General features: G+C 34.8%; 2 protein-coding genes across 2 annotated transcripts in view; one reads left to right on the top strand and one right to left on the bottom strand.

Annotated features, from left to right (window-relative positions):
- LOC129226634 (zinc finger MIZ domain-containing protein 1-like) overlaps positions 1–7,034 on the top strand; it is a 70,525-nt gene extending 63,491 nt beyond the window's left edge. Inside the window, 1 exon segment of the mRNA XM_054861263.1 lies at positions 576–7,034. Coding sequence (XP_054717238.1) covers positions 576–767 — 192 coding nt within the window. The 3' untranslated portion in view covers positions 768–7,034.
- The window catches only part of LOC129226635 (soluble guanylate cyclase 88E-like), a 76,748-nt gene that overhangs the window by 4,865 nt on the left and 44,503 nt on the right, over positions 1–27,380 (bottom strand). The window contains 4 exon segments of the mRNA XM_054861264.1: positions 9,266–9,336; positions 12,242–12,328; positions 15,665–15,774; positions 17,763–17,919. Coding sequence (XP_054717239.1) covers positions 9,283–9,336; positions 12,242–12,328; positions 15,665–15,774; positions 17,763–17,919 — 408 coding nt within the window. The 3' untranslated portion in view covers positions 9,266–9,282.

Genomic DNA, 27,380 nt, shown 5'->3' with positions numbered 1-27,380 from the left:
GCCATTTACTTTTTGTGTTGAAATACAGTATATCCAACCTATATAAGCTTTGTGTTTTAAGTTTTGGTTTCCTATTTGGATTTCTTAAAAAGTTGCTAACATAATTGCAAAATATACTATTGTTTGGCAAGAGCTTGAATTGATTTAGCCTGCTGTTAACTTAATGTAAAGATTCTTTAAGAGCAAAATAGTGAACCGGGTGAGATATTACAAATTTCATCAATGATGAATCTTGTTTTCTAGAGTAATTTTCAAATAACAGCATAACTTCGATTTTACAATACCCGATTTAACGATTTCCTCGATTTAATGATACATTTCAGTGGAACAAGTTTTGACTGACCTCGATTTAACAATATCCTTGATTGAGCGATAACTTTTTCCAGTCTCTTGACAATCGTTAAATTGAGGTTTAAACTGTATCTGAGATTTCAGTATTTAGTGTTAAAAATACAGAATTTCTTTCTTTTTAAATATGTGGTTGGATGTCATATTTGTTTTTAAATGCATCTTTCATTCCAAAGTTGCTTAACTTCAAATACTTGTAACTTATACCATGTCATTTTATTTTGCAGCTTTTACCGGAGAGTGTGGACCCGATGGAACTCCTATCGTACCTGGACCCTCCTGATCTGGGTCCAACGACAGGTAGCAGCAATTGTGGAACAACTGCTGTGAGCTCCACGCTAACCACTGCCACAAGTAACGTCACCACATCGTCTTCAAACAGTAATAACGATGACCTACTTGCCCTATTTGAGACTTAAAGCAAACTTTTAAAGACAATTGTTGCAAAGTTATCTATGTTAAAATGTGTACAGGAAGCTATTGTTGAATGCTGTCTTAAATCAAGGCCAGTGAAGTTGAATACTATTTTAAAGAGACTTTTATTGAACTTCTGAGTATTCAAGTTGTATTATAAGAGGAACAAGAAACACAAAACAAAGAATATATTACATGAAATGTAAATTCACCACAAGAAACTGGTTGAATATCAGTATTCTTTTTTCATTTTATAAGTATTAGAGCACATGTTGTCAAATGACACTGCTGTTGTTCTCGCCAAAAAAGAAGAATAAAACTACAGATCCTGTAAATGACCGACTTTACATCGCTACCATTGATATGATGTAATTAACTTTGCATTGTTAAAACCCGCCAGCATAGAATGTTTCATCTTTCATTTTACTCTAAATTGTATAGAACGTTGCAAATATATATATTTCACCACAGACCTTTCTTTTTGAGGTGATATGGAAATAATAGTAGGCTGCTTATATTTTGTTTGGCTTGTAGAGAATTCTTGCTGATTAGTGGCAGAGATACGTCAGCAATCATATATTGTAAATATACTCTGAGTTTTAGGTAAACTTAGGTGTATTTTAAAGTGTTCTTTACATATATATTCATATGTGTTTACTGCCATGTAATATTCTTTATCTTTTCCTCTTGTTGTTCATATTTATTGTGTGTCAAACCTCAACACAGAATCAAAAATCTGTTGGGTTCTAAATAATGCCCATAGAAGCCCTGTGTTTTTACCATTTCATGGTGTTTGCACTTTCTTAGTAGCAAAAGCACTTGGAGATCTTTTATTTGTACAGTGGTTTTTGCCGTAGCTTGGTACGAGTTGCTGCTGAAAAAACTTACAGCAAAAGTTCAACTTTTACCCACTTTAGGAGCTTGAGATTAAACATGGGTTACTACAAGAGAAACAAAAGCTAAGGGTTTTAAAATTTTTATCCAAATTGTCTACAAAAAGCCCATTTTAATACAATTTCGCAATAATTTTGAATCCAACAGGGCTAAAAGAGATCAACAAGGAGGTTATAGGAACAACGTTGCTTTAAATTTAAATTGGAAAGGACGTATTATGTGTTAGAAAACAAAATTCACAATCAATAATTCAAAACATGATTGTTTTATCAAGTTCGTATCTTTTTCGCAACAGGTTTTTACGCGTGTGAACAAATTGTAAAAAATTACTTAATTTTGACAATCCTAGTTGTACTTAATGAAATTGTTTTGCAAAGTTTTTATATTTCTATACATGATATTGTGAGTGAAAAATTTGTTTTGTTCAAAGCAAATCGACCATATTTTGCCACTTATCCGAATGAAGTTTCTTAATTTTGTGTGGATTCAATATGATGTGATATAATCATATTCATCAATAATCAAATTCTTACTATGGCTTTTAATTTAAATTAATATTCTTCGAATATTTAAAGTGAAAAGATTAATTAGAAAGCCCCTTTGTATATCATGCTCCATCAAATATGTGTACGGAAAAAAAAGGCGCAATTTCTACGAATATTAAGGGTTTTTTTTTTTTTTTTTTTTATCGTTTCACTTTTTGGATACAATGTTGAATATATTTAAATCTGTTTATAAATGTTGGTCTCTGCATTAAGCTTGTAATTTGTTAGAAACTTGTGAAATTAAAGCTTTTTCAAGTGGAAGAAAACTTATTCTTTTTCTATTTTAGGCTCTTTCCTACAGTGCATGATATAAAAAGGGAGGAACAAATTGTTAGCCCCTGAAATTAAATATTTCAAACTAAAAAAAGTTTTTTTCTTTTATTTCTGCGCAATACTTTGCAAAATTATGTACTAAAACTTTTAAGGCACAAAAAACTAATCACGCACACAAAGTCGCACAAAAGATTTTAAAAACAAAATGGTGCTATGCTTTATTTCTTAATGTCTGCTTGTTCACTTCCATTCATATCACAAATATTGTGAATTGTAAAGTATTAGAATATGTATGTTTAAACTGTTATCAAATATGATGAGAGTGGCCTTTTATAAAAGTTATTATTTTATTAAAAACTGGTTAAGTAGATTTTGAAACAGGTTGAGTGTATGTAACTAAATTATAAATAGGTTTTTAGCGATCGTATATGTACTTAAATATAGAAAGTATATAAGTACTTTGCACTTCTATTTTATGAACCGTGCACAGGAAAAAATACGAAGTACAATCATAAAACTAAAAAGTAAATTTTTAGTTAGTGTAATATTGTAAACATAAGCTTATTTTTTACTTTTTGCATGCATAGCATGTTTCTGAGTCTTTTTCTGCCATGGCTCTTCTTTCAATTTAGTTGTCGTATATGCAAGCAATTAATAATTTTCATCAATTTTTACCAAACTAAAATCAAAGATTGAATAAACTCTGATGAAATAAAGCCTAACCTTGACAATATTTACTTCTTTTTGGGGGAGTCCTTTGAAAAAGGAAAGTGTTATTCATGTGGATTGAAGTTGAAATACCTTCGCCATATTACTACAGTCGGACCCCGATTTAATGAATTCATTGGGACCGAAACTTTTACATGTTAAATCGGGGTTATTGGTAATATCGGGGTGTGAAGATTTTTTTTTTTTTAAGTGCACTTACCTTATCTAAAACCCCTAATAAGCAACTGCGCAAAAATATGCATAATTAGAAAGTGAAACTAAATTAGAAACTTTTTATTTAGCATTTCAGGACTTATTACATGCTATTTAATTTGAAATTTTAAACTACTAACACTAAGTAATGATGTTTGGCACTTTTCTTGATACTTAATTGGAAATAGTTCTCTTTCGACCTAATGGAGAGAAGAAGATATTGTGTCATTTGCGGCCTGCTGCATGAGATATGTTTTTTCAGTTTCCAGGCCATATAAAGCATTTGAAAAAGTAAGTTTTAATGGGAGTTTCACTATCAATTCTCTGCATCAAAATCAGTATTCGTTGGTTGCCCCTGCGCCCACCAAAGATTGCTGATTGATTCCAAGAAAAGTCTCTTCTATTTCGGACAATATAGATATAATGTTTGAAAAGCAATCCAATATTTTCAAACTCAAATTAACAAAAAAAAAAAAAAAAAAAAAAAAAAAAATCGGCTATTAAAATAATTCATTATTCAGGGTTTTTTATTCTGTTAATAGGGGTTTTTGCCTTCATTTTTGTCGGGGGGAAAAATTCGTTAAATAGAGGTTCGTTAAATCGGGGTCTGACTGTATGAAGAAACACAACTTAACTCAATGCAGATCACCTTTCCATATTTCACTTGATAAATTCCATGAAAAGAAGTTAACAATGTCAAGATCAGAGCCATATTATAGTTTTCAATCCTCTTTCTGATTCGAAAAATAAAAATTAATTAATAATTTGTTAAAAGAATTCTATGAATGTCTGATTAAATTGCCTTTGTCCTTCATTAATATTAGAGTAAAAATTTTATTCCTAACATTTTCATCTCCTTAGAGAAAAAAAAAATCAGGGAAAATTGTTTGAAAAAGCAATTTACCACCTGCATTTCATGAGAGTTATTTCTAATACTTTTGAAAAATTAATGTTAATTCAAGTTAACTCTTTTGATGGAGAAGTTCATTTTTGTAATTACTTGAAAGTCTTTAAAGCATTTTCAACCGCCAAAACACTGAGTTAAGTGAATATAAACCTTTTATTATAGCTCTAATATGCTTTTTTTTTCTATCAATGTTTTCTCTTTCATTCTGAAATACATGCAAAATTTAATTGCAGAAAATATTTTCTACTGTATGTTTACATTTGAGTAGATTACTAATACTATTGTGATCTATTATATTAATTTATTATTTTATTTAGTTAAATATTTAAGATATAGGGATTTTTTAATGTGGTGTGTTTTACAATGACATTTGAGACTTTTAACCAAACTTCCCATAAAAAAACCTAATTGTTGAGAATCTTATTTTTAAAGAGTTTTTGTTAATAACCGCATTTGTATGTCTTAGTTTGTATCAAAATTTTTAACGTATATAAATTGAAACAACTTTCTCTTGCATATGACCATCGAACACATAATCTTCGTAAGTGATATTACTATAGTTCACAATTTAGGAACCTCAGATGTTTAAAAGTAGACTAGGTGCTGTATTGTGTGTGCATACTGTACAAATATGTATTCCTGAAAATGTAATTGCGCTTGTCTTTAATGTGTGTTGGAGAGAACCTAAACAATTACAATCTCAGGGTTTTCTGTAGATAAAATGCTGCTGTAGATTTCATTTGCTTAGTCTGTGATTTTATTGTTGATTTCTGTGTTACATATCAATCCCAAAGTTTGATTTAAGTGAGTTCTCATGACGTCGTGTTACTTATAGTCGAGGGCACCCTGATAGGTCGCTGTGACCTTCAAAAGATTTCCTTATTCGCAAATTTTCTCTGATAAATAGACAAAATTATCATAATTTGGCAAGTTTTGTCTGACAGCTCTACAAAATTATCATCATGTAGCAAAATTTGGAGTTCCGTTCGGCAAATTGAGAATTTTCGACCTGCCAAAACATTTAAATGTGGGGTTGCCCCTCCCCTGGTTTTAGCATGCAATGAAATATTGAGATGAAAAGGAAGTCAACACGAAGAGGAGAAAAGGGGGAGAAAAAGAATATTTTTCCTAAGGGAGAAAATTTAATTTATTTGGAGACAACCTCAGTTTCTTTTCCTTTTTTTGGTATTAAAAGATAAAATTAATTTAAATTCATCGTATAATTTTATTTTATTTCATGGCTTTCAGAAAAATCTGAAAATGTTTTCTGATTATATCTGACAAAGATGGTGTGAGAAATAAATGAAACTCATAGTGGGTCTTTTAAACCTCGAGCTACTATTATTTTGTTCCCTAGTTCAGCCAAAATTTACTTTTTCAAGGAAGCGGCTCTCATATCGATTCGTACATGAAATTACTGAAGCTCCTGATTGGGTGGGGAGTTATAGAGATTTTCACCTTAATATTGTTAATATTTTATTCAAAAGATCATAGATATTAATTTCCAATCCTTACTCATGCTTAGCAGAATGCAATTTTACTCAACAATGTTATGTTAATTGGTCAATTGCAGTGAAATGACAATAGGGTTGTTTCCTTCAGTCAAAAGTACTACTTTCAGGCACAGAAATTGATGGAATAAGCAAAAAAAAAAATAATAATATGGACCCAGAAAATACTTTCATTTTCCCAACAGTTATTTTTTAATTTTTTTTTTTAAATGTCCAATTATTCAAACAAGGCATGGTCTTTATGAGGTCATAAATGATGTCCTTTGGTGCATTTTTCACTGCGTTTCCATGTTATGATAATCAAGCAGCGAATTAAAAATTGCCTCTATGCTTGCTATCAACCATATCGTTGCCAGTACACGTGAATAAAGATTCAAATTAAATATTGTGCTCTTCTGAATGGCAACAGTGAATTTCATTTCATCATTTGTGATGTTATCGGCAGAAGCGTTAAACAATGAAAGCGCATCAATTAAAGCAATTTTTCAAAAATATTAAACTTAGTCAAATTATTTAAAAAGTGGTCAGATCCTATGTTTCTAAGCATTCTCTTTCAGAAAAAAATACTTTTAAAATTTTGGAAACGAACCCATTGCAATATTAGTTTTAAAAAATTGCTACATGGTAAATGTTAATTGTACTTCAGAGCTATGTTTTTCCATTTACAAAAAAAATACCATGCTCAAATTTTCACAACGTTGAACAACCTAATGTCTATGCTTTTTTTGTGAACCAGTTTCATCATTCACACTCACCTCATCGGAGAAATTTTAAGTTTTTTTTGCAAATTTAACATTCCCCCTCCCCCCCATATTTTACAAGACGTCATGCGTTCTTCTATTCCTCTGGGCAGAATTTTTTTTTCTATCGGATAAGTGGCAAAATAATTCCCTTTGGACCAAATCTTTTTGATACATGCAAAACACTGATGAAACGCTGAAACTTGTTGTGTTTGGTCTGAAATGTCACTACTTAAAACAGGGAAAACAAGTGTATGTGGTTTTAAATGTGTGCTTCCCTACCTGTCTTCATCTGCTGTACATAATGTAGGTATTTTGTATAGTAATATACATGGCTTTTTAAATGTAACAAAACAATAATCAGTGTCATTCCCTACCTTCTTGGATGCAAAGGAAATTTCGCTTTTCTCCAGCTAGATGCTACTGCTTTTATGATTTTAGTAATAAAAATTTTAATAAATAATTTTGTTTTTGATAAAAATGTGTGTGCATTTCTTGTTTTGAAAATTACATACTAAGATACAAAATACAAATCCTAATAGAAATTTAGTGGGATATATTTTTACAACTGACCTGAAAATCGGAAATGCTCCTCAAACTTTTGTGGAGGGTTATTTTCAGCTTTTTATTTTAAATTATGGGGAAAAAAAAGCAATTGGATTTTTTTTCAAATACATTTCATTTGTGTGCTCTTGTTTTTAGATTAAATTTCAAACATTCTAAATGTTAAAAATTATGGTATTGTTGTGTTGTTCTTAACCGTTTTCATATTTTTGCTTCTCAAAATGGAATTTATTCCTCTAAAAAGTGACAAGGAGTATTTTCATGCCTGGGGGGGGGGGGAGCCTAGCAAAATTTTCTGCATATCTTGCCACTATTTCATCACGGGTCTTTTTGACGTGATACTGCAGGCATGATATTTCCCTCCCTTTTAATTAATGATTTTTAATGTGCATGTGATTGTCTATTCACACAGGGGTGCATACCTATGCGGTGGGAGGCATGGCAAAGACTGGGCCATTAAAATTTATAAGGGGGCTATTTTGAGGGGTATATTTTACTTTTGGGGGTCTTCATGATATTTAGATGTGCGCCCTTTGCTCTTAGGGGTACTGGGCACTCCCGATTCATACTTGGGCAAATATTGCTATTTGGTAAAATTTATCTTTAAAAAATGCTTGTTTTTGATTTTTTAAATACAATGTTTGAAATTTAGAGTACGTAATGCTTTTATGAGTTGATGAAACATTGAATATGAAAATATCTTGTTTTAATGATAACTGTGCGCAACCTGATGAAATTTTGTTCTTAAATGATTCATACAGTTTGTCCCCCCAACTCCAAAAGGAAAGAAAAACTTGGCCCCACCTATATCTACAAGACATTATTTTATGCCAAAATTTCTGGTTTTTAGGTTTACAGCCACGAGCCTTTCCATCCGATCCGTCGTATACTTGGATCACTTAGTTAATTTGATTGCTTTTTTAGGGGGATTCAAACAACGAGTTGCAATTTTCAATGAGTTTTGCCTCTTAAAATGGTTTTTAGGTTTACAGCCACGAGCCTTTCCATCCGATCCGTCGTATACTTGGATCACTTAGTTAATTTGATTGCTTTTTTAGGGGGATTCAAACAACGAGTTGCAATTTTCAATGAGTTTTGCCTCTTAAAATGGATAAAATGGTTGGATTAAGGAAGGGACCACAATTTTTAGTTTCTGTTCTCCCAAATGAAATGGCAGTCCAAAGTATTTTTGCTTATAACCCATGCTTGATAGACTTTTTTTTTAAAACCTCTTTTAACAAGAAGTTTTTCTGAACTGAACCAGACCTATTTTGTTGTTTACTAACACTGGTTTCTAAAGTCAGCTTAATGTTACAAACAACTTAGGCTGAAGACCTCAGCCATATTAGACTAATTTAGAATTCTAAGAAGCGTAACTCGCATAAATAGAAATCCTGTCATAACCTTGTCAAGAGTAGCTTATTAGTGTTATATGAAACACTATAATTTAAATGCATTTTGAACTTATGTTAATATTTGATGTTATCTTTGTTAAATAATGCACAAAATGATGAATCTTCACGCAAAATGCTATTATATTAAAATCCGACCGCATCTATTTATTCATCTATGTCGCTCGACCTTCGTGCGAATGGTAACGATTTGAGATTCCAACCAAGTATCAAAAGATTCGAAATTTTAGGTGGATCATGAATAGCCTGGTCTTATTTTTATATGACTTTTAGCTAGCAGAAATATTTATTAAAACGTCTGTTTTCAATGACCTTTCATTTGCTTTGAAATTACGGAAAGCAGCTGTGGTATCTTACCACCAACTCTTTCTTTTGGCTCGAGCGAAAGTCGATTCAGTAGACGCAGAAGAAAAGTTTGCCGTCTTGAGCGAAAGTAAAAAAAGTAGGCCGTTGTCTTTTTGAGAGATCATAAAAGCTCCTATATTACGGGAAATAACTAGGGGGAATGAGAGAAAGTTATGTTTTCACATTTTTGGATCAGAGCAGATTTCTTGTGTCAAATTTCAGTAATGATTGCAATAAATAGCGATTACTACGTTTTAATTGCCGCATATTCGTTAAAATTAAACTTATTGGATGTCGAGTGATAGGTGGAGCCAAGTTCTTATCATGGACGGATTATTACATACAACGTTATGGACATATATAATAATATGTATAATAAAGTGAACTTAACAGCTTTGGGGACAAAGTTCATTTTTCTTTTACCATTCCTTTCAGCCAAAATGTATTCATATGTCCTTTTCCCTGTGAGGAGAATAAAATCATAACATTTAAAAAGAATGCGAAAACTTTTTGTTAAACACACATTCAATCAAAAATTGCAGTCAGCTGAATATATTCCATGTTTCTAAAAACTCTACTTTTCAGAAAACCTCTTTAATGAATAGTAATATACTATAAGTTATACCATAGTCATCAAAAAATAAATTATCTATGCACAAAAGTGTACTGTGCACAATCATAATACACTTTATAATACGAAAAAAAAAAAACGCGTCAAGAAGGAACTGTCAGAATGAAATGAAATTTTATATACATGAGTACAACATTGATATGAGAAAGTGATTTCAAAATGAAAGCAAAATAATTATTTATTACAGGAGAAATATCAAATGAATGGAGGTTTTAGTATCCTGTTGGGCTACAGCATGGATGTACGAAGCGATATTGGCAAAGAGTAGGACTTAAAAGTGTTGTACGATTTGCTACGTCACCTCACGCAACATTTTTGTATTGGCACCATTTATTCAATCAAATTCCAACTCCTACTCCATCCAATTTACCATCCAAAGTGATTTCAGATATGCTCGATCCGTGACAAATCGGGGGATTGAGGAAGCCAGATAAAGAGATAATGTGGGAGAAGTCCCCTGACACCCTTGCTGTGTGTGCCTGAACATTTTCCTGTTAAAAAATGACTTCCGGAAGCCCCACCATAAGAGCTAACACCATGTGTCTAGAGCACATACGTACAATGTCACAGTGTTGTCATCCATGTTTTGTATACGATAGCACCCCATGATATCCAACTCTGAGTACGGTGTGCAGCTGAAACTGGCTTTCACAACGGGGTCTTCACAAGCGTACACGATAAACAAATCATCATTTCTCAAACTGAATCTGAGCTCGTTGCTGAAGAATAACTGGATCTATTTGGTTGCAGCCCAACCCCATCGATTGTTACTCTATTCCAAATGGGAGCAGTGGCGGACCTAGAACTCAAGCAGGGGGGGGGGGGGCTAATCTCGGTACAAGTGAAGAGTCGCCGTTTTAGAGGGTCTTTTCCGTTGTTTTTGCGAATACACTCAATCTCGAAAGGAGGGAGGGGGAGCATCGCTCTTAGAGGGACATACACCCTTCTTTAAACAATATGAAATTTTTCTCTACAAGAGGTCCCTCTCCCAAAAAATTTAGGACTTTAAATATGATTTTTTACTTGAAATAAACTTACATAGTATACTGAAGAGTATGAATAATTTCGCGAACATTTTAAAGGTCTGAAAACACTAGATGTACCTCAGTTGGTTATTAAGCTACAAATTATATCCTCATGACCATAGCTAAGACGGAATTGCAAGCAAACACACACAGTTACAGCATCCAGAGATTGCAGCTGCGCTCTAGCTTTATGCTCATGAGTCTGGAGTAGCTAAAACCATGCTCAGGCAAAAACCTCATATAAAGCTGAGTAGGAAAAAAACGATTGCAGAACGCGAAAGTATTTCCTCGAAGCCTTTCCATTCGATTGCAGATCACATTTTAATCTGTTTTAAGTTTTGACCAAATGGGAGAATGGGATAGGCTACAGTCTCCTAGCCGCCCTCCCCTTTCTATTAATACGCCACCATATATAGTACTTATATTTAAATGCAATGCATATTTAAATTCGCATATGTATCGCAGTATTAAAAGTCGATTTTATCTAGTGTAAGTTCGGACCTCAAGGGGGGGGGGGCGGTAGCCCCCTGAGCCCCCCCTGGATCCGCCACTGAACGGGAGCGACGGTGTGAAAGCCATAATCCTGTCTTTGCTTTCTGCGGCACATCACACCTGCAGCTGGGGTGATACTATCGGTTGCTATGGCATATGATACATGGTCATTGGTTACCAATAAAATTAATTCACAACATCATGGCAGCCTTACGGTACATTTGCTCCAAGTATCACTCACATGTGTTGGCAGTCACTGTGGGGCTCCCAAAAGCCATATTTTAACAGGACAATGCTCGGTTACACACAGAAAGGGTGTCAGTGGACTTTCTGTTCCACGTCATCACCTTCTCTGGCCTGATTGATCGCCTGATTTGTGATCCAGATCGAGCATATCTGGGATCATTTTGAACAATTAACTTGGACGGCCTACGAGTTCAATCGATTTAATGGTGCCTTTACAGTAAATGTGAAACAAGATGACGTAGGACACCATACGAGACTGCTATGCCTCAATGCTCGACTTTACGCCTTGTACATTCCCGCTAGAGGTGGCTCAACAGGGTATTAAAATCATTTTCCGGTAATAAATGATCATTTTACTTGCATTTTTTAATTACTTTCTAAAATCAATGTGGCCCTTACGTATGTTAAAATTTCATTTCATTTTGACTATTCCTTCTTAGTACCTCAATTGCTTTTGTTATAGAGTGTATTTAAGATGATTCTAACGTACCTAAGAAAATGAGAATTTAAATTCATCAATGTTTTTGAGGGTGTACTTTTAGTTACTTAATTGAGTTGCCCATTGCTTTACAGTAAAGGGTCTTTGGCCTCCTATTCTGTTAGCACCGACTTGTTTTTGTAAGTAGCACCGTAGCGTTGGTTTCTGCCCCCCCCCCCTCTGCAAAGTATGGCATTTCTTATGCAGATAGAGTATTTCGAAACGAAGAAAATATCAGGTTGTTAACATGTATATTTCCTCCCCGGAGCTAAAAATTAACGTGTCGATGATCTCCTTCGGAAAATTTTCAAAATAAGTGTCCTTAATGCAAAATTTTAGCCTATCTTTGATGACCTAACGGAAGTGGAGGTTCGAGGGCAACATAAATGAAAAATCCATTCACTTCTGCTATTGAGATCAATGGATTAAATGCTATTACTGATGAATAGAAAAACCTTTTTTGGCAATGATAACTCAAAACAGTAACATGTTTACCTTTATTTTCATTGGTCCCCTTGGTTCGGTTTTGAAATCATGTTTCAGATGATTATGACAAGGCTCGCTAATTTGAACTTTTCCCGCCTGAAAAAAGGTAAAAGAAACAAGTATTTAGAAAATCTGAAATTGTGTATTCAATTGTCTATGACTGCCCAAAATTAATTTTCGCGGACACATAAAGCATTAAAAGTAAAAGTAAATTTCCTCCAATTATGAAATAAAATATATATAAATAAGCTTTGTTCTTAGTCATTGAACGTTCTACAACTTCATAGTTCACTAGGCAATCTCTATTTTCAAAAAATAAAGAGATATATTTTTGCGTGATCACGAATTGCTCATTATCTCACCTCTTGACAAAAGTTTATGTTGCTCTGATTTTTCAAATTACCACGACTACAATTGTTTAAATTTTTATTTAGGGAGCGAATTTTTCGTCGTCGTAGTTACAAATCGTCTGCGGTTTGATTTTATTCACATTTTTTTCAGGGCTTAACTCAAGTTGACTTTACATTAAAAAAAGTTTTTTTTTTTTTTTGCGTTAAATTATGTTTTTTTCTTTTCTTTTTTCCAGGAAAAGCACTTATATAGATGAATTTAAACAGCAAAACTTCATCTAAATACAAAATTTCCAGATTGTTAATTTCCATCATTTAAGATTCATTACGTTATATGCTGTAAATAAATTTTATGAGAAGTACACTGGAGGATATCGGCCATACCTTTATATTTATTACTGCATCCTAATCACCATTACTTTTTTTATGGATATGCACGTATTACCCATTCTAGAGAATTACCAGTTATAATATGACGGGTGCAAATTTCTTGCCAATTTCCATTCCATTCCATTTGTAAAAACAAGAAACCCAACTAGTAGGGTCCTGTAGAAACTCGTGACTGCGAAAAACATAATTTGAAATCAAGACCAGTGGCGTAGCTACAGTATTTGCCGCCCGGGGCGGTCCTTCAATTTGCCGCCCTTTCGTTGTGAAATAGCTTATACACAAAACTCTCAAACGTGTTTAAATTAAAACTAGCAATTTAATTAAAAAAAGACCTTATTATTCTCTATGTACTTTCAAACGAAAAAAGCGGGGGTGGGGGGGGGGAATAACGGCCCACATTTGAAGAAAATTGCTAAATTTAAGTCAAAAGCCGCAATTTTAGCAAAGTTATCAGAAAGGGCGCGTTGTGTGTGTGTGTTTTGCTCCAGATTTTTTTTCAAAATTAGTCTCTTTTAATGTTTCTTTGTTGACGTTAGGGGATCGGTAGGCAACGAAAGGAAATTTCACGAAATTTTAAAATGCAGGTTAGTCTACTTAGAAGAAGTCAAGAGAATCGGGAATGGTCGGGTACTCAATGTAAAAATTTTAAGCTCCTAAATAGAAGATAAAATAAGGGGAAAGAGGGCACCGAGGTTTCTTACTTAAATGTTTTTTAAGTTGAAATCAATTTTAAGGGCATCTTTGGTGGTTTGGTTGAAAGGGGAAAGTTCGGATTCTTTCTTTGGAAATTTTTCGGCACCGAAGTCTCAAAAACGCAATTCCAGGCTGTCTTTGGTGACGTTGAGAGGTTCCCTAATGGCTTTAAAAATGTTGTGAAGCGCCAAGCGGTTCTTTCTTAAAAAATTTCCGTAATTAACGTCTGACTTTGGGCTTTGTTTTATAATGTTAGGAGGAAGAGGGGACAGAGGGAGATTTCCCTCTAAAAATCATTCTTAAAGCTGAATTTCATTTTAGACTATCAGTTAGAAGGAAGGGTTAGCGAACTCTCCTACTCACGCAAATTTCTAAGAAAGAAAATTTTGGGCTATCTTTGGAGACGTAAGGAAAAGGGGTGAAGAGAATTTTTTCAAAATTAAAGTTTTAAAAACGCAGTTTTAATCTTAGGAGATATAAGTTGAGAGGGGGAGGGCGACTAAGATATCTGTCTCGGAAAATTTCCAAAATTGAGGTCCTAAAAACGTATTTTAGGCTACATTTGATCACTTTAGGAGATAAAGGACAATTAGGATTCAAATGCTGTTTTCACAAATTGATATTGAAATATCGAAGCTTTAAAAACATAATTTTAAGCTAGATGTTGAGACTTTAGAAGAGAGGGTGGGAGTTTTCTACAGGAAAGTTTTCAGAATTGAAGGCCTAAATATATGTTTTTTGGCTGTATTTGCTACGTTAGAGAAAACGGTAGGGCTAAGGGCTCGGCCCAGAAAGTTTCCAACATTAAGGTCTAAAAACGTATTTCTAAACGTATTTGGTGATATCAGGAAAAGGGATAAGATATTAAATTGCTCTCCCGCCTAAAAACATTTTCGCACTGTTCGACTACAGATTGGGGGTGGGAGAAGTTCCCAACCGGAATTATTTGGAACTGAATAATTTAAAACGCATTTTAGACTATGTTTGGATAAGTGGAGGGTCCAACCCAAATGTTGAAAAACGAAATTCGCTTACCTTCCATAAGGAATAGATTAATATGTGATCTAAAATTGTCGGATAGATTATCTACTCGCAAAAGCGAGAAAACGGAAATCTCTTTTACTTCGTTTGAAGAAGAGAACTCTTGTAAAGAGTGGGAAATCAAAGCAAACTCTGAAAAATATAAAGTGTGACGAGCAATAAATTGTTTCGTGTAACATTTAACACCTCCCCCCCCCCCCTTTTCTTACTCTTGTCACCATTTTCCTGAAGTAAAAAAAGGGAAATTTTTGTTTCACGTGCAGGCTTTCAAGAAACTCTAAACTTAAAATCTTGTATTATCTTTTTCTAATAACAAAAATCGGAAAAGTTCATTGTTTTCGTCTTCCTGAAGTTAAGCTCTACAGTCTAAATAACAGATTTAAGAAAATAATATGCACTTTTCATAATGCACTCAAAAAGACAAAATAAAACAGATTTTTCTGGGTCATAATGGAATATTTAAGTATTATTCCTTTAGTTTTCAATTATTCCAATAAAATGACACCGCAAACGAAGAAAAGAGCGGCTCAAGTCAGGTAGAGAATTTCTTATCATTATCGAGCTTTCAATCATAAATTTGAGCGTTGAAACAGGCATATTTTTCTGGGAAAGTTTGGTTTAAAATGACCTGAGTCGCACTTTTCTTCGTTTGTGGTATCACTTTCTTGGAATAATTGAAAACTACAGGAATACTCAAATTGTCCATTATGTCCCAGAAAAGTTATTTTGTCCTTTTGAGTGCTTTAAGAAGCGATTTTCTTTCTTGCAGTAATAGATTGAAACCATAATTTCCTTATTTAGAAAATACTTTTAATTCTTCCACATCAAAAGGGCCAATTGGCCGTCCCTAGAAAAGTGCCGCCCGGGGCGGACCGCCCCCCCCCCCCCCTTAGCTACGCCACTTATCAAGACGTAAAAATTCAAATGGATACTGGATGTTTTTTTTTTCAACACTTACTTCTCCATGAGTTTGCATTCTCGCTGCTGTGTTTACAGTATCACCAAAGAGACAATATCTAGGCATTTTCAATCCTACGACACCTGCAGCAACTGGACCGGAATGCATACCTGAAGAGGAGATATCTGAATTTAGAATCATTTGAAATATCTACGCTACATTAATATCAAGAATGGGGTTGTTTTCATCAGTCAGCAATCAGTGACTCCAAGTAGTAAATATTTGTAGTCACTGAAGTTGATAGAATGAGCAAAAAAAAAAAAAAAAAAAAAGGAGTGAGGAAATTTTTTTATTTTCGAAATGTTAAATTTAAAATTAATTTTTTTTTAAGTGTCCGATTTTTCAAATAAGGCGTGGTCTTTATGACGTCACAAGTGACGAACTTTGCCGCGCTACTCCACTGGCTCACTGAATGCTCACGCTTGCTGCCTACCGCGTTTCCAAGTCATGATAATTCAGAAGCGAATTAAACATTGCGCTTTACGCTTGCTATCAACCATATCGTTGCCAGTACAGGTGAGTAAAGGAGCGAATTAAATATTGCTCTCTGCGCTAATGTCATCAGTGATTGGCATTTCATCACTTGTGATGTCATGGTGCAGAAGCATAAAAAATGAAATTGAATTTGCGCACCGATTAAAACAATGGTTAAAAAATATTAAACTTTGTCAAATTATTTTTAAAATGGTTAAATCCTATGTTTTAAAGCATGCTCTTTCAGAAAAAAAGACTTTTAAAACTTCGGAAATGACCCCATTGTTGCATTCCACTGAGTTAGCCAATGTGTTTTTAATCCTTACTTGTTAATTTCAGATAGCATAGGAGATTTTTTTTTTAATTTTTTATACTTAAGATGCTACTAAAGATTGAGTGGAGTAGTGAAAAATCGAGAAATTGAAGATCGAAGTTAACCTATATAAATGTTAATAAAGTGCTACAGTGTACTTCACCGTAATGTGCCGTACGGAATGCATTGTTAAAAATTCAGAAAAATTTTGAGATAAATATTAATGAAAAACGGAGAGTTTACAGTGAACAGAAATATTTTATAGTAAATTTGTACTTTTCTTCACCTCACCCAACCTCTTAGCGTATAGTTTTAGGTTTTAACACACGAGTGGTACGCGAAAAAGGCAACAGGTATGGGTAAATATGTACTTTTTTTCCACCTTACCCCACTTTTAGAGATATGCCTTAGGTTGTACCACAGGAGGGGTCCACGTAGCGACCCCCCCCCCGTATGGCTGGGTTCAGAGGCAGATAAATGTATTGTACTTTTCTCCACTTTACTCCACTTTTTAGCGATAAGTCTTAAATTGTACTATGGTAAATGCAGGGGCGGATACAAAGAGGGTCATGGGGCTCATGATCCCGCCTAAACTGTTGATAATATTATCCATCCATCATTATTGCATGTGATCATAATTTAATAATCGCATACGAGATGGATGGATGCAGAATATCATGCAAATAGCTTATAACACATTGCGTTCTAATACTTTTTGAAGTGAGTGTTTTGCATAATCTGTTTAATTCATTAATTATTAGTTTAAGTAAATGTTTGAAACAATGCTTCCTTTCATTGCTTCTGATGATGCTAATTAGAAAAGTTTGTGCCATACAAGGCGTCTTATTACTTGTCGATTTCGTATTCTTTATTGAAACCCATACAGTGTTAAAACAAATTTCGTACCAAAACTCCATATTTTTCAGCATGACACCCCCCCCCCTCTTCAAAATGCTAGTCTGTATCCACCCCTGGGTAAATGTGTACTGGAAAAAGTAAGCGATTGCAGCGCTAATTGGCACACCACGTGACTTACGGTGCAAAGCAGAACTTAGTTCTCCATTCCTGCTATCCCATGGAGTCCCATTCAGTGTAGGGGTTAACACACTGTTCTACAAATAATAAGAAAGCAGGTTCAAGCCCCTTGCTTGCATTTTATTCTTTTTTACTCAACACAACTAGCCACAGCGTCCTCTATTTTTTACTGTTAAATTTTAGAGTAAAATAGGTTTCTACAGTAAAACGTATGGTGGTAGAACTTCTACGACAGTTGCTCGTGAAATTGAATTCAAAATATATGAGGTTAAATACCTATTCTGACTTGAACTTTTTCTCCGCCATAGGTAGTGCTAAGTTGATCTACTTGCTCAACCATGTCCAGAGCTGCCCTGGCCACGTTCTGGGCGTGATCTGGTCTCCTTTCAGGGGCCCCGCTTACTAACATGTACACTTGACCAACAGTTTCTACCTAAAAAATATAAGAAATTCTTGGGTCAGAGGTCAGACGAAATTTTAGATACAATAGAAAGAAGTAAGCGCTTGAAATGGCGACAGGCTGGACATATTGCTAGAAGACAAGATAATTGATGAACCATTAATGGGTTAGACTGGTACCTACGAGATATGAAACGACATAGAAAACGCCCGCAAAATTAGATGGATGATGAAATTCGAAAATTGGCAGGCATTAGATGGAAATCCAAAGCAACAGATAGAACAATTTGGAAGCAGTTAGAAAGGACCATCTAACAGTGGATTGACAATAGTTGAAAGTGATGATGATATATATATATATATATATATATATATATATATATATATATATATATATATATATATATATATATACAGTCAATTCGCAATAACTCGAATCTAAAGGGACCGACGAAAAACTTCGACTTATCAGAAAGTTCGACTTACCACTAGTTTCAGTTTTCGACATTTAATATGAAAAACCATCGAATATTTTAATTAATATGTACAAATAACAGACAAAATTACAAAATTTTGAAGTTTTTAAGCACAATATGCACAGTTTAATCAAAAATATTGAGAGATAGAAAATCAAAAGCATAGTTTTGAATTCGATACTGCTGGAACCATTTTAAAAAGAGCTGACTCTGCTTCAGGGAACGTGCACATCTTCATTCGTTTTAAATTCAGATTCATGGATTCTACCGCTTTAAAAGTTTCACTTTTTTGTTTAATATCATGGACAGAGTACTTGCTTAGACATCTTTAATAGTAAAGAAAACTCACTCTGCCTCTCAGGAACTTACCAGCAAATGATCGAACTGAAGAATGAAGGGGAACGCATCTTAACTTAGGTCAACCTTTGAATAAAGGTATAATCAGTTGACTTGACAACTTGACAGCTTAAAAGCAAATTATAAGTCTAGTAACATGGCAAAGTGTAAACAGTACAGTGCAACAAAAGAAAACATGCTAACTCATTTCCACACGTGTAACTCCTTTATCACACATATTAACTCAACTCTTCTTGCTTTAGAGGTCTATTGGGCAGGAATTGCAAGTGAAGGTGAATTATTTTTTCTCTTATAGTCACTTGTTTCCTTATTACTTTTTTTTTTCGTTCTTTTAAAATAAACTTCGAGTCATTTTAAAAAAACTTCGAGTTAAAGGAAGATAACTTCGAGATATTGAGAATAATTAGCATGGAGTTAAAGACAAAGGGCTCGAAACTTGATTAAAACTTCGAGTTATAGTAATATTTGAGTTAGCGTACTTCGAATTATTGCGAATTGACTGTATATATTTATAAGAATATATATAAATATTGTTACAAATCCTGTAAATAGTAATTATTGTAGTAACGTAACCTGTAAATAGTTTCCCGTAATGAATATACAACCCCTTTTCATATGGCTAAAGTATACAACCCCCTATTCTTTTTTTCTTATTTCATTCCCTGATTTTATCAATGAAAGTGTAGTTGTAGAACGTTGTAGCATTTTCTGGAATCTTTGAGAGCTCTCTTTTCGGTGTTATATAAACGGTTACGCTGGATAAAGAGTTAGTTTCGATTGAGAATTTGTTCTGAGAGTGTATTAGCTCTGTTTATTGCGAGGCATTTCGCTGTTTTGTTTTCGTATTTGGAAGTAAATACGTGTGTAAACGTTGAGTTTACGGTGTTGTGTGATAATTGCTTAATTGCTGATGAATAATTTAGCAGTTGTTGACGATATTTCCTGTACATAGTGTAAATAAATTTCCTGTGTTTTTATCAAGAACTGTGTCATCCTTTCAAGAAAATTGGAAGTCTCACCGAATCCGTTACAATTTGGCGCCCCACACGAATTTAACGCAGCATAGGATCTACACCGGAGAACACCTCCCTATTAAACAGCATCCAAGACGACTACCGTTCGCCAAGAAGGAAGAGGTTGAAACCCTCCTGAAAGAGATGAAGGAGAATGATGTAATCGAACCGTCATTTAGTCCTTGGGCCTCTCCCATCGTCTTGGTCCGAAAGAAAGATGGCTCCACCAGAATTTGTGTCGATTACCGACGGCTGAATGAAATCACCAAGAAAGACAGTTACCCTCTTCCACGGATAGACGACACCTTGGACACTCTTTCCGGACACAAGTGGTTTTCGACCCTGGACTTGAAGAGCGGCTACTGGCAGGTTAAGATACACCCTGATGACCGAGAGAAGACAGCGTTTACAACTGGACAAGGCTTATGGCAGTTTAAAGTGATGCCCTTCGGCCTCTGCAATGCACCAGCTACGTTCGAGCGTCTTATGGAGACAGTGTTAAGAGGACTTTCCTACGAATCCTGTCTGGTCTACTTAGACGATATTATCATCGTGGGACGCAGTTTCGAAGAACATCTGGCAAACCTTAGGAAGGTGCTGCAAAAGCTTAAGGAAGCCAATCTGAAGTTAAGCCCGTCCAAATGTAATTTGTTCCGCCGGGAAGTGAACTACCTTGGTCACATCATCTCTTCTGAAGGTGTACAAACCGATCCAGAAAAGGTATCTGCGGTTAAGAGTTGGAGTCGTCCCGAAAACATCCATCAGCTGCGAAGTTTCCTGAAGCTCTGCACGTACTACAGGAAGTTTGTGAAGGGTTTTTCCAACATTGCACGACCTTTGCATGAGCTGACGGAGAACAAGCAAAAGTTTGAATGGTCCAAAGAATGCGAAGATGCATTTCTACGACTGAAGGAGGCTTTAACATCAACGCCTATCCTCGCCTATCCTCAGCCTGAAAAATCCTTCATCCTGGACACTGATGCGAGCAACGAGGGAATTGGAGCTGTTTTATCCAAAGAAATTGACGGCAATGAACAAGTCATCGCTTACTGGAGCAAATGCTTATCAAAGTCAGAGCGAAATTACTGCGTCACCAGAAAGGAGTTACTGGCCATAGTGAAAGCTGTAGAACACTTCCATCATTACCTCTACGGCCGAAAATTTCTGCTTCGGACAGATCATGCCTCATTAACTTGGCTTTTGAACTTCAAAAATCCGGAAGGCCAGATAGCCAGATGGATACAGCGGCTCCAGGAATATGACATGGAGATCAAGCATCGAAAAGGGTTATCTCACGGTAATGCTGACGCTTTATCAAGGAGACCCTGTCCTGAGAACTGCCACTATTGTTCCCGAATCGAGAAACAGTATGGAACGACTAGCCCTACTGCCTATCAGGTGACAGTGACTTCAACATCATCAGAACCTGATCCATGGAGTGACGATCAAGTTCGAAAAGATCAACTTGAAGACCCCGACATAAAACCAATTTTGGAGTTCATGGAAAGTGACAGTCGGCGACCCAGCTGGCAGGACGTTTCCATCTTCAGTCCTGCAACAAAAAGATACTGGGCTTTATGGAACTCGCTCCATTTACGGAACGGCGTGCTGTACCGAAAATGGGAATCTGATGACGGCAAAACATCTAGGTGGCAGTTACTACTTCCCCGATCAAGGATTTCAGATGTTCTGAAAGAAATACATAGTAGTGCGACTGGAGGACATTTTGGTGTCTTGAAAACCCTTAATAAAGTTCGGGAGCGCTTCTTCTGGAGCAAGGCGAAGGATGACGTGGAGAAGTGGTGCTATTCTTGTGACGCCTGTTCTGCTCGTCAAGGACCGAAGAAAAGAAGCAGAGGGAAGCTACATCTGTACAACGTTGGAGCTCCTTTCGAACGAATTGGGATCGACATCCTGGGTCCTCTACCAAGAACTGCTGATGGGAACAAATACGTTCTTGTTTCCATCGACTATTTCACGAAATGGCCCGAAGCGTATCCCATTCCAGATCAAGAAGCTACCACCGTAGCAGAGACTCTAGTCCAACATTGGATCTCGAGATATGGAACCCCTTTGCAGATTCATTCCGATCAAGGGAGGAATTTCATCTCTGCTGTGTTTAAGGGCCTATGTAAAATTTTCGGAATTGAGAAAACTAGGACAACACCACTACACCTACAATCGGACGGCATGGCGGAGAGATTTAACCGCACAATCCTGAATAATCTCTCGCTTATGGTATCCAGAAATCAACAGGATTGGGACAAGAAGCTACCTTTGTTCCTGCTGGCCTACCGCAGTGCTGTCCACGATACTACCGGATATGCCCCATCTCAGATGCTCTTCGGACGAGAGCTAAGGCTACCTTGTGATCTCGTCTTCGGTCGTCCTCCGGATGCGCCTGCATCGCCTGAGGAGTACATCCAGGATCTCCAGGCCCGGTTGGAAGACGTTCATAACTTCGCACGAGAGCGAATCAACATCGCGGCGGAGAAGATGATGACCCGATACGACACAAGGTCTACTGGACATGAATTCAACGAAGGCGACAAGGTTTGGTTATGGAATCCCATCCGACGGAAAGGTCTTTCACCCAAGTTGCAGTCGCATTGGGATGGACCCTACAAAGTCCTTAACCGACTAAATGACGTCGTAGTGAGGATCCAAAAATCACCTAATGCAAAACCTAGGGTTGTACATTATGATCGGTTAGCCCCATACTATGGCCATAGTTCATGAGTATTACGTAAACAACCATGGTTGATAACATAAAAGTTGTAGATAATTTTTGCTTTTAATGTTTAGTAATATTTCTTGTTATTATTGTGTTTTCTGTATCTGTTAGTTATTAATTAATGTGTATATTTGTAAACTTGTGATAGAAGTTTGCATCCTTTCTGGAGATTGTACTGCCCGGGACGTGCAGTCCTTAGGAAGGGGGCAATGTTACAAATCCTGTAAATAGTAATTATTGTAGTAACGTAACCTGTAAATAGTTTCCCGTAATGAATATACAACCCCTTTTCATATGGCTAAAGTATACAACCCCCTATTCTTTTTTTCTTATTTCATTCACTGATTTTATCAATGAAAGTGTAGTTGTAGAACGTTGTAGCATTTTATGGAATCTTTGTGAGCTCTCTTTTCGGTGTTATATAAACGGTTACGCTGGATAAAGAGTTAGTTTCGATTGAGAATTTGTTCTGAGAGTGTATTAGCTCTGTTTATTGCGAGGCATTTCGCTGTTTTGTTTTCGTATTTGGAAGTAAATACGTGTGTAAACGTTGAGTTTACGGTGTTGTGTGATAATTGCTTAATTGCTGATGAATAATTTAGCAGTTGTTGACGATATTTCCTGTACATAGTGTAAATAAATTTCCTGTGTTTTTATCAAGAACTGTGTCATCCTTTTAAGAAAGTTGGAAGTCTCACCGAATCCGTTACAATATATATATGTCTCAGTGGCGTACCTAGCATAGGTGACAGCCGGGTGATAATTTGTGGTAACCCCCCCCCCCATGGAAAATGTTCAAATTTATTCTTAAAAATGCATTTTAGCATTATGTTTTTCAATAACTTGAAATTTCACTTTGGGCGTCACCCCCAGATGGGTGCCACACGGGGCGGACAACGCCCCCGTAGCGACGCCACTGTGTGTATGTCGTCTCAGAGCAACAGTAAGATATCTTAGTGTTATTTCTGAGATTAGATATCTTACTGTTGCTCTGAGACGACGATATATATATATATATATATATATATATATATATATATATATATATATATATATATATATATATATATATATATATATATATATATATATATATATATATATATATATATATATATACAAGGTGTTCCGTTTTAACCTAGAAGATCTTTTTTTTCCGCAACCGTTGGTCCTAGATGCATACTTCCAATTGCAAAAAGAATCAAAATCAGATGCGGAGTTCAGACATTGAAAGTTTGAAGCAAAAATAAAACTGAGTCATTAAAGAAAAATATTAACTTTTTATACGTGCCCCAGGTCCCCTAACTCATGTTTAGGGAAATATTTTCCCATTGAAAAAGAAATCCAACACAAAAAGTTTGAAATTAGTACGACCAATATTCACCGAGAAATGAAACGCAGCGTTTTGTGACTTACACCACTTTTCACTCGTCGTCAACAACACCTTTTGGAGGAAAATATAGTAGTTAACAAGTAAGATAAATGAATACCTTTGTGCTGAACAGTAAAGTAAGACAAAACAACGTTAGAAGACGCACAAATTTGTAAATTACAGCAGACACGTGTTTCGGCGTTACAGGGAACGCCTTTTTCAATGCAAAAAAAGCTCACTATTTTTTGCATTGAATAAGGCGTTCCCTGTAACGCCGAAACACGTGTCTGCTGTAATTTACAAATTTGTGCTTCTTCTAACGTTGTTTTGTCTTACTTTAGTTAACAAGTGTTCAAAATTATATGTGCGCGTAAAGTGTGGTTTTTCAAATTGTTCGAGGTTTTTCAGTGTGTTTTTGCGTATCACGGCATAACATTTGCGTTTATTGTTGAAAAATATAAATACTTAGTGTTTTTTACTTTGACAACCTGTCATTCTTCTGAAAAAGCGATAAGTCATAACCTCATGTTCTGTATATGGTCCCTTAAAACTGTAAACTGGAATATCTTCTTAAATTTTGGTCGCAAAAATGTCAAATTTTTTGTGTCAGTAATAGTTTTTAATGGAGATTATTTCTCAAAATATAAGTTAGAAAACCTGAGGCCCGTGTAAAAAGTTATTATTATTTTTTTATTTTTTGACTCATTTTTATTTTTCCTTCAAACTTTCCATATCTTAACCCTGCATCTGATTTTGAACATTTTTACAATTGGAAGTATGCATCTAGGACTAACGGTTGCGAAAATAGAGACCTCGCAGGTTAAAACGGAACACCCTGTGTGTGTATATATATATATATATATATTTTTTTTTTTTTTTTTTTGATAGCGTATTAAATAGGAAAAAAATAGAGTACCATAAACCAGAAGCCCAATGATGCGCAAAGCAACCAAACAAATAAGCCAGATAAATATAAATAATATCAATAGAACAATAAACAGACAAGTTTACAACACAGATAAATGACAGAGATGAAGCCAGTACTCTTCAGCAATGGAAACTTCATGCTATGGTCAAAAGATCAAAAATTTTAATACTAAAGCTAAGGATTTTACTTTTACACCCGGACACATAGGTAAGACTTTTGATTTTTGCTGGCGGTACGGTAGAGGGACATTATTGATAGCCTTGGCTTCTAATGTCCGAGACGAAACCCCAGTGCTTAGGTGCTTTTGCCCAATGTATTCATGAATGTTGACTTTTTCGGAATTGGACATCCTGTTCTTAGTTTTAGTATTAAATTTTTTGGTCTTTCGACCATAGGATGAAATTTCCACTGCTGAAGAGTACTGACTTAATCTCTGTCATTTATCTGTGGTGTAAACTTGTCTGCTCATTGTTCTTTTGATGTTTAATATATATATATATATATATATATATATATATATATATATATATATATATATATATATATATATATATATATATATATATATATATATATATATATATATATATATATATATGTCATTCTCCAGAAAACGTAATTTTTGAACGCAAATATTTTTCAATTTCGAAACCTTTTGTTTTCTTTTTTTTTCATTCTTACATGAAAGTTTTACCTACTAGAAGTAACCATAAACAATGGCCCAGCTAAGTTCCAATTATTTTACTCATAAATAAAAAAAAATAAAAAAAATGCCTTGTTCACGGAAATAAAAAAAAGGAAAAATCTTTTAATATTTAAAAATCGAGGCCAATTTAATCTAACAAAATCAGAAGATATTCTATTAAATGCAAAATGTTTTACGTTTTGGTCAAAGTGTATACAAAAAGACATAAGATACAATTCAAAAGAGATTACAAGAGATTTTGCTTGCTTAAGCTTTGCTACTGTGACTCTGAGTTTCAAAACACGCACACACACATTTTTTTTTATTTCAATAAATGAATGAAAGCAATATTGTAAAAATATTATTTGATAGCACTTTAGTGTTTTTATAATTTTATTTAGGTAGGCGAACACTTTAAATATTTTTTTCTTCAACATTCATTGCACCTTTCTAAAACTTAATATGATTATTAAATCTTTACTAATAATAAAGCTGAAAGTCTGGATGTCTGGATATCCGGAGGATGTCTGGATCTCTGTGACGCGCAATAGCGCCTAGACCGTTCGGTCGATTTTCATGAAATTTGGCACAAAGTTAGTTTGTAGCATGAAAGTGTGCACCTAGAAGCGATTTTTCGAAAATTCGCTGTGGTTCTTATTCTATTTCAATTTTAAGAACAAAACTATCATAAGATGGACGAGTAAATTACGAAATTATCATAACGTGTAACCGTAACATGGGCACAAGTCAATTGGCGAGATACGAAATTATCATAACGTGAAACTGTAACATGGGTACAAGACAATTGGCGAGAAAATTCACCATACATTATTTGTAAATATACAGACGAACCGAAAGATCTTTTAACTTTTCTATTACGGGCAAAGCCGTGCGGGTACCACTAGTATGAAATAAATAACACATTTTGATTACTTATTTATAGAAAAGAAAAAAAAATTATAGGTTTTTTTTTTTTTTTTAAAGATGAAAGCCATATTTTTAGCAAAAAATTACAACTTCCTTCACATTACCAGTACGTTCAATTTTTCATAATTTTTAAATCTTTTGTGACTATCTCTTCGTTAGATACCAGAGAGTGATATGAACCTCCAATTTGGATATAAGTAACTAAAAACAGGTTTTATGGGTAAATGTTTCGAAATTTCCCCTGAAAAACTTGCCTTTTGCCGCTACGTTTAATTGAGCATTATTTCAAAATCACATATTGCATGTACATTATTTTTTCGAGGTTTATATCACAGTTATATGTTCAATTACTATTTCTGCAAACTTTCATATCTTTAGGGTTAGAGTTCATAAAAACTTTGAAAACGTGGTTATGAGAAAATCAAGAAAGAAAAAGAAAAGTTACACGCAGTGCATTTGCGTTTAGTAAGTTTCTTTTAGTTTTCTCAATAACTCATCGATTAAAAAAAAAAAAAAAAAAAGCGGATTTTTTATTGAAAGAAGAACACCGAGGCTCTCTAAATTTCCTTAAATCGATTTTTTTTTTTCGAAAATTAGGGTGTTCGCCTACAGGGGCGGATCCAAAAATATTTGTAAGGGGGGGTCAAGTTTCAATGGCTGGTGTTGTATCTCCTACGTAAGAGAGCTTCTGTTAACGGGTCTAAGGACCTTTAACCTTCAAAATTTTCGACTTTCTGGGAAAAATATATGTCATGCATAATTTAATTCTGAACAATTTGATACCTTATTTATTACCATACGCAAAAAAACTTCTCAAGCTATCGTAAAAATGCGTAAACTTTTCCTCATAGAGATTTATGTTTAACAGCAGCTGTTTAAGCCGCCTTTTCTCAGGGTGCCAGTTTCTTGTTTTGCGGTGCGTGATATCTCAGAAAGTTTCTTATGTATTTCCGTAAAACTTTTCATGCATCTTTCTCTGGTTTATTTTTATAATCTGAACCAC

Source organism: Uloborus diversus, chromosome 7, assembly GCF_026930045.1.
Source record: "Uloborus diversus isolate 005 chromosome 7, Udiv.v.3.1, whole genome shotgun sequence".
Classification (NCBI taxonomy): Eukaryota; Metazoa; Arthropoda; class Arachnida; order Araneae; family Uloboridae; genus Uloborus; species Uloborus diversus.
The sequence above is the reverse complement of the archived record's forward strand: the minus strand, read 5'-3'. Positions and strand labels throughout refer to the sequence as shown.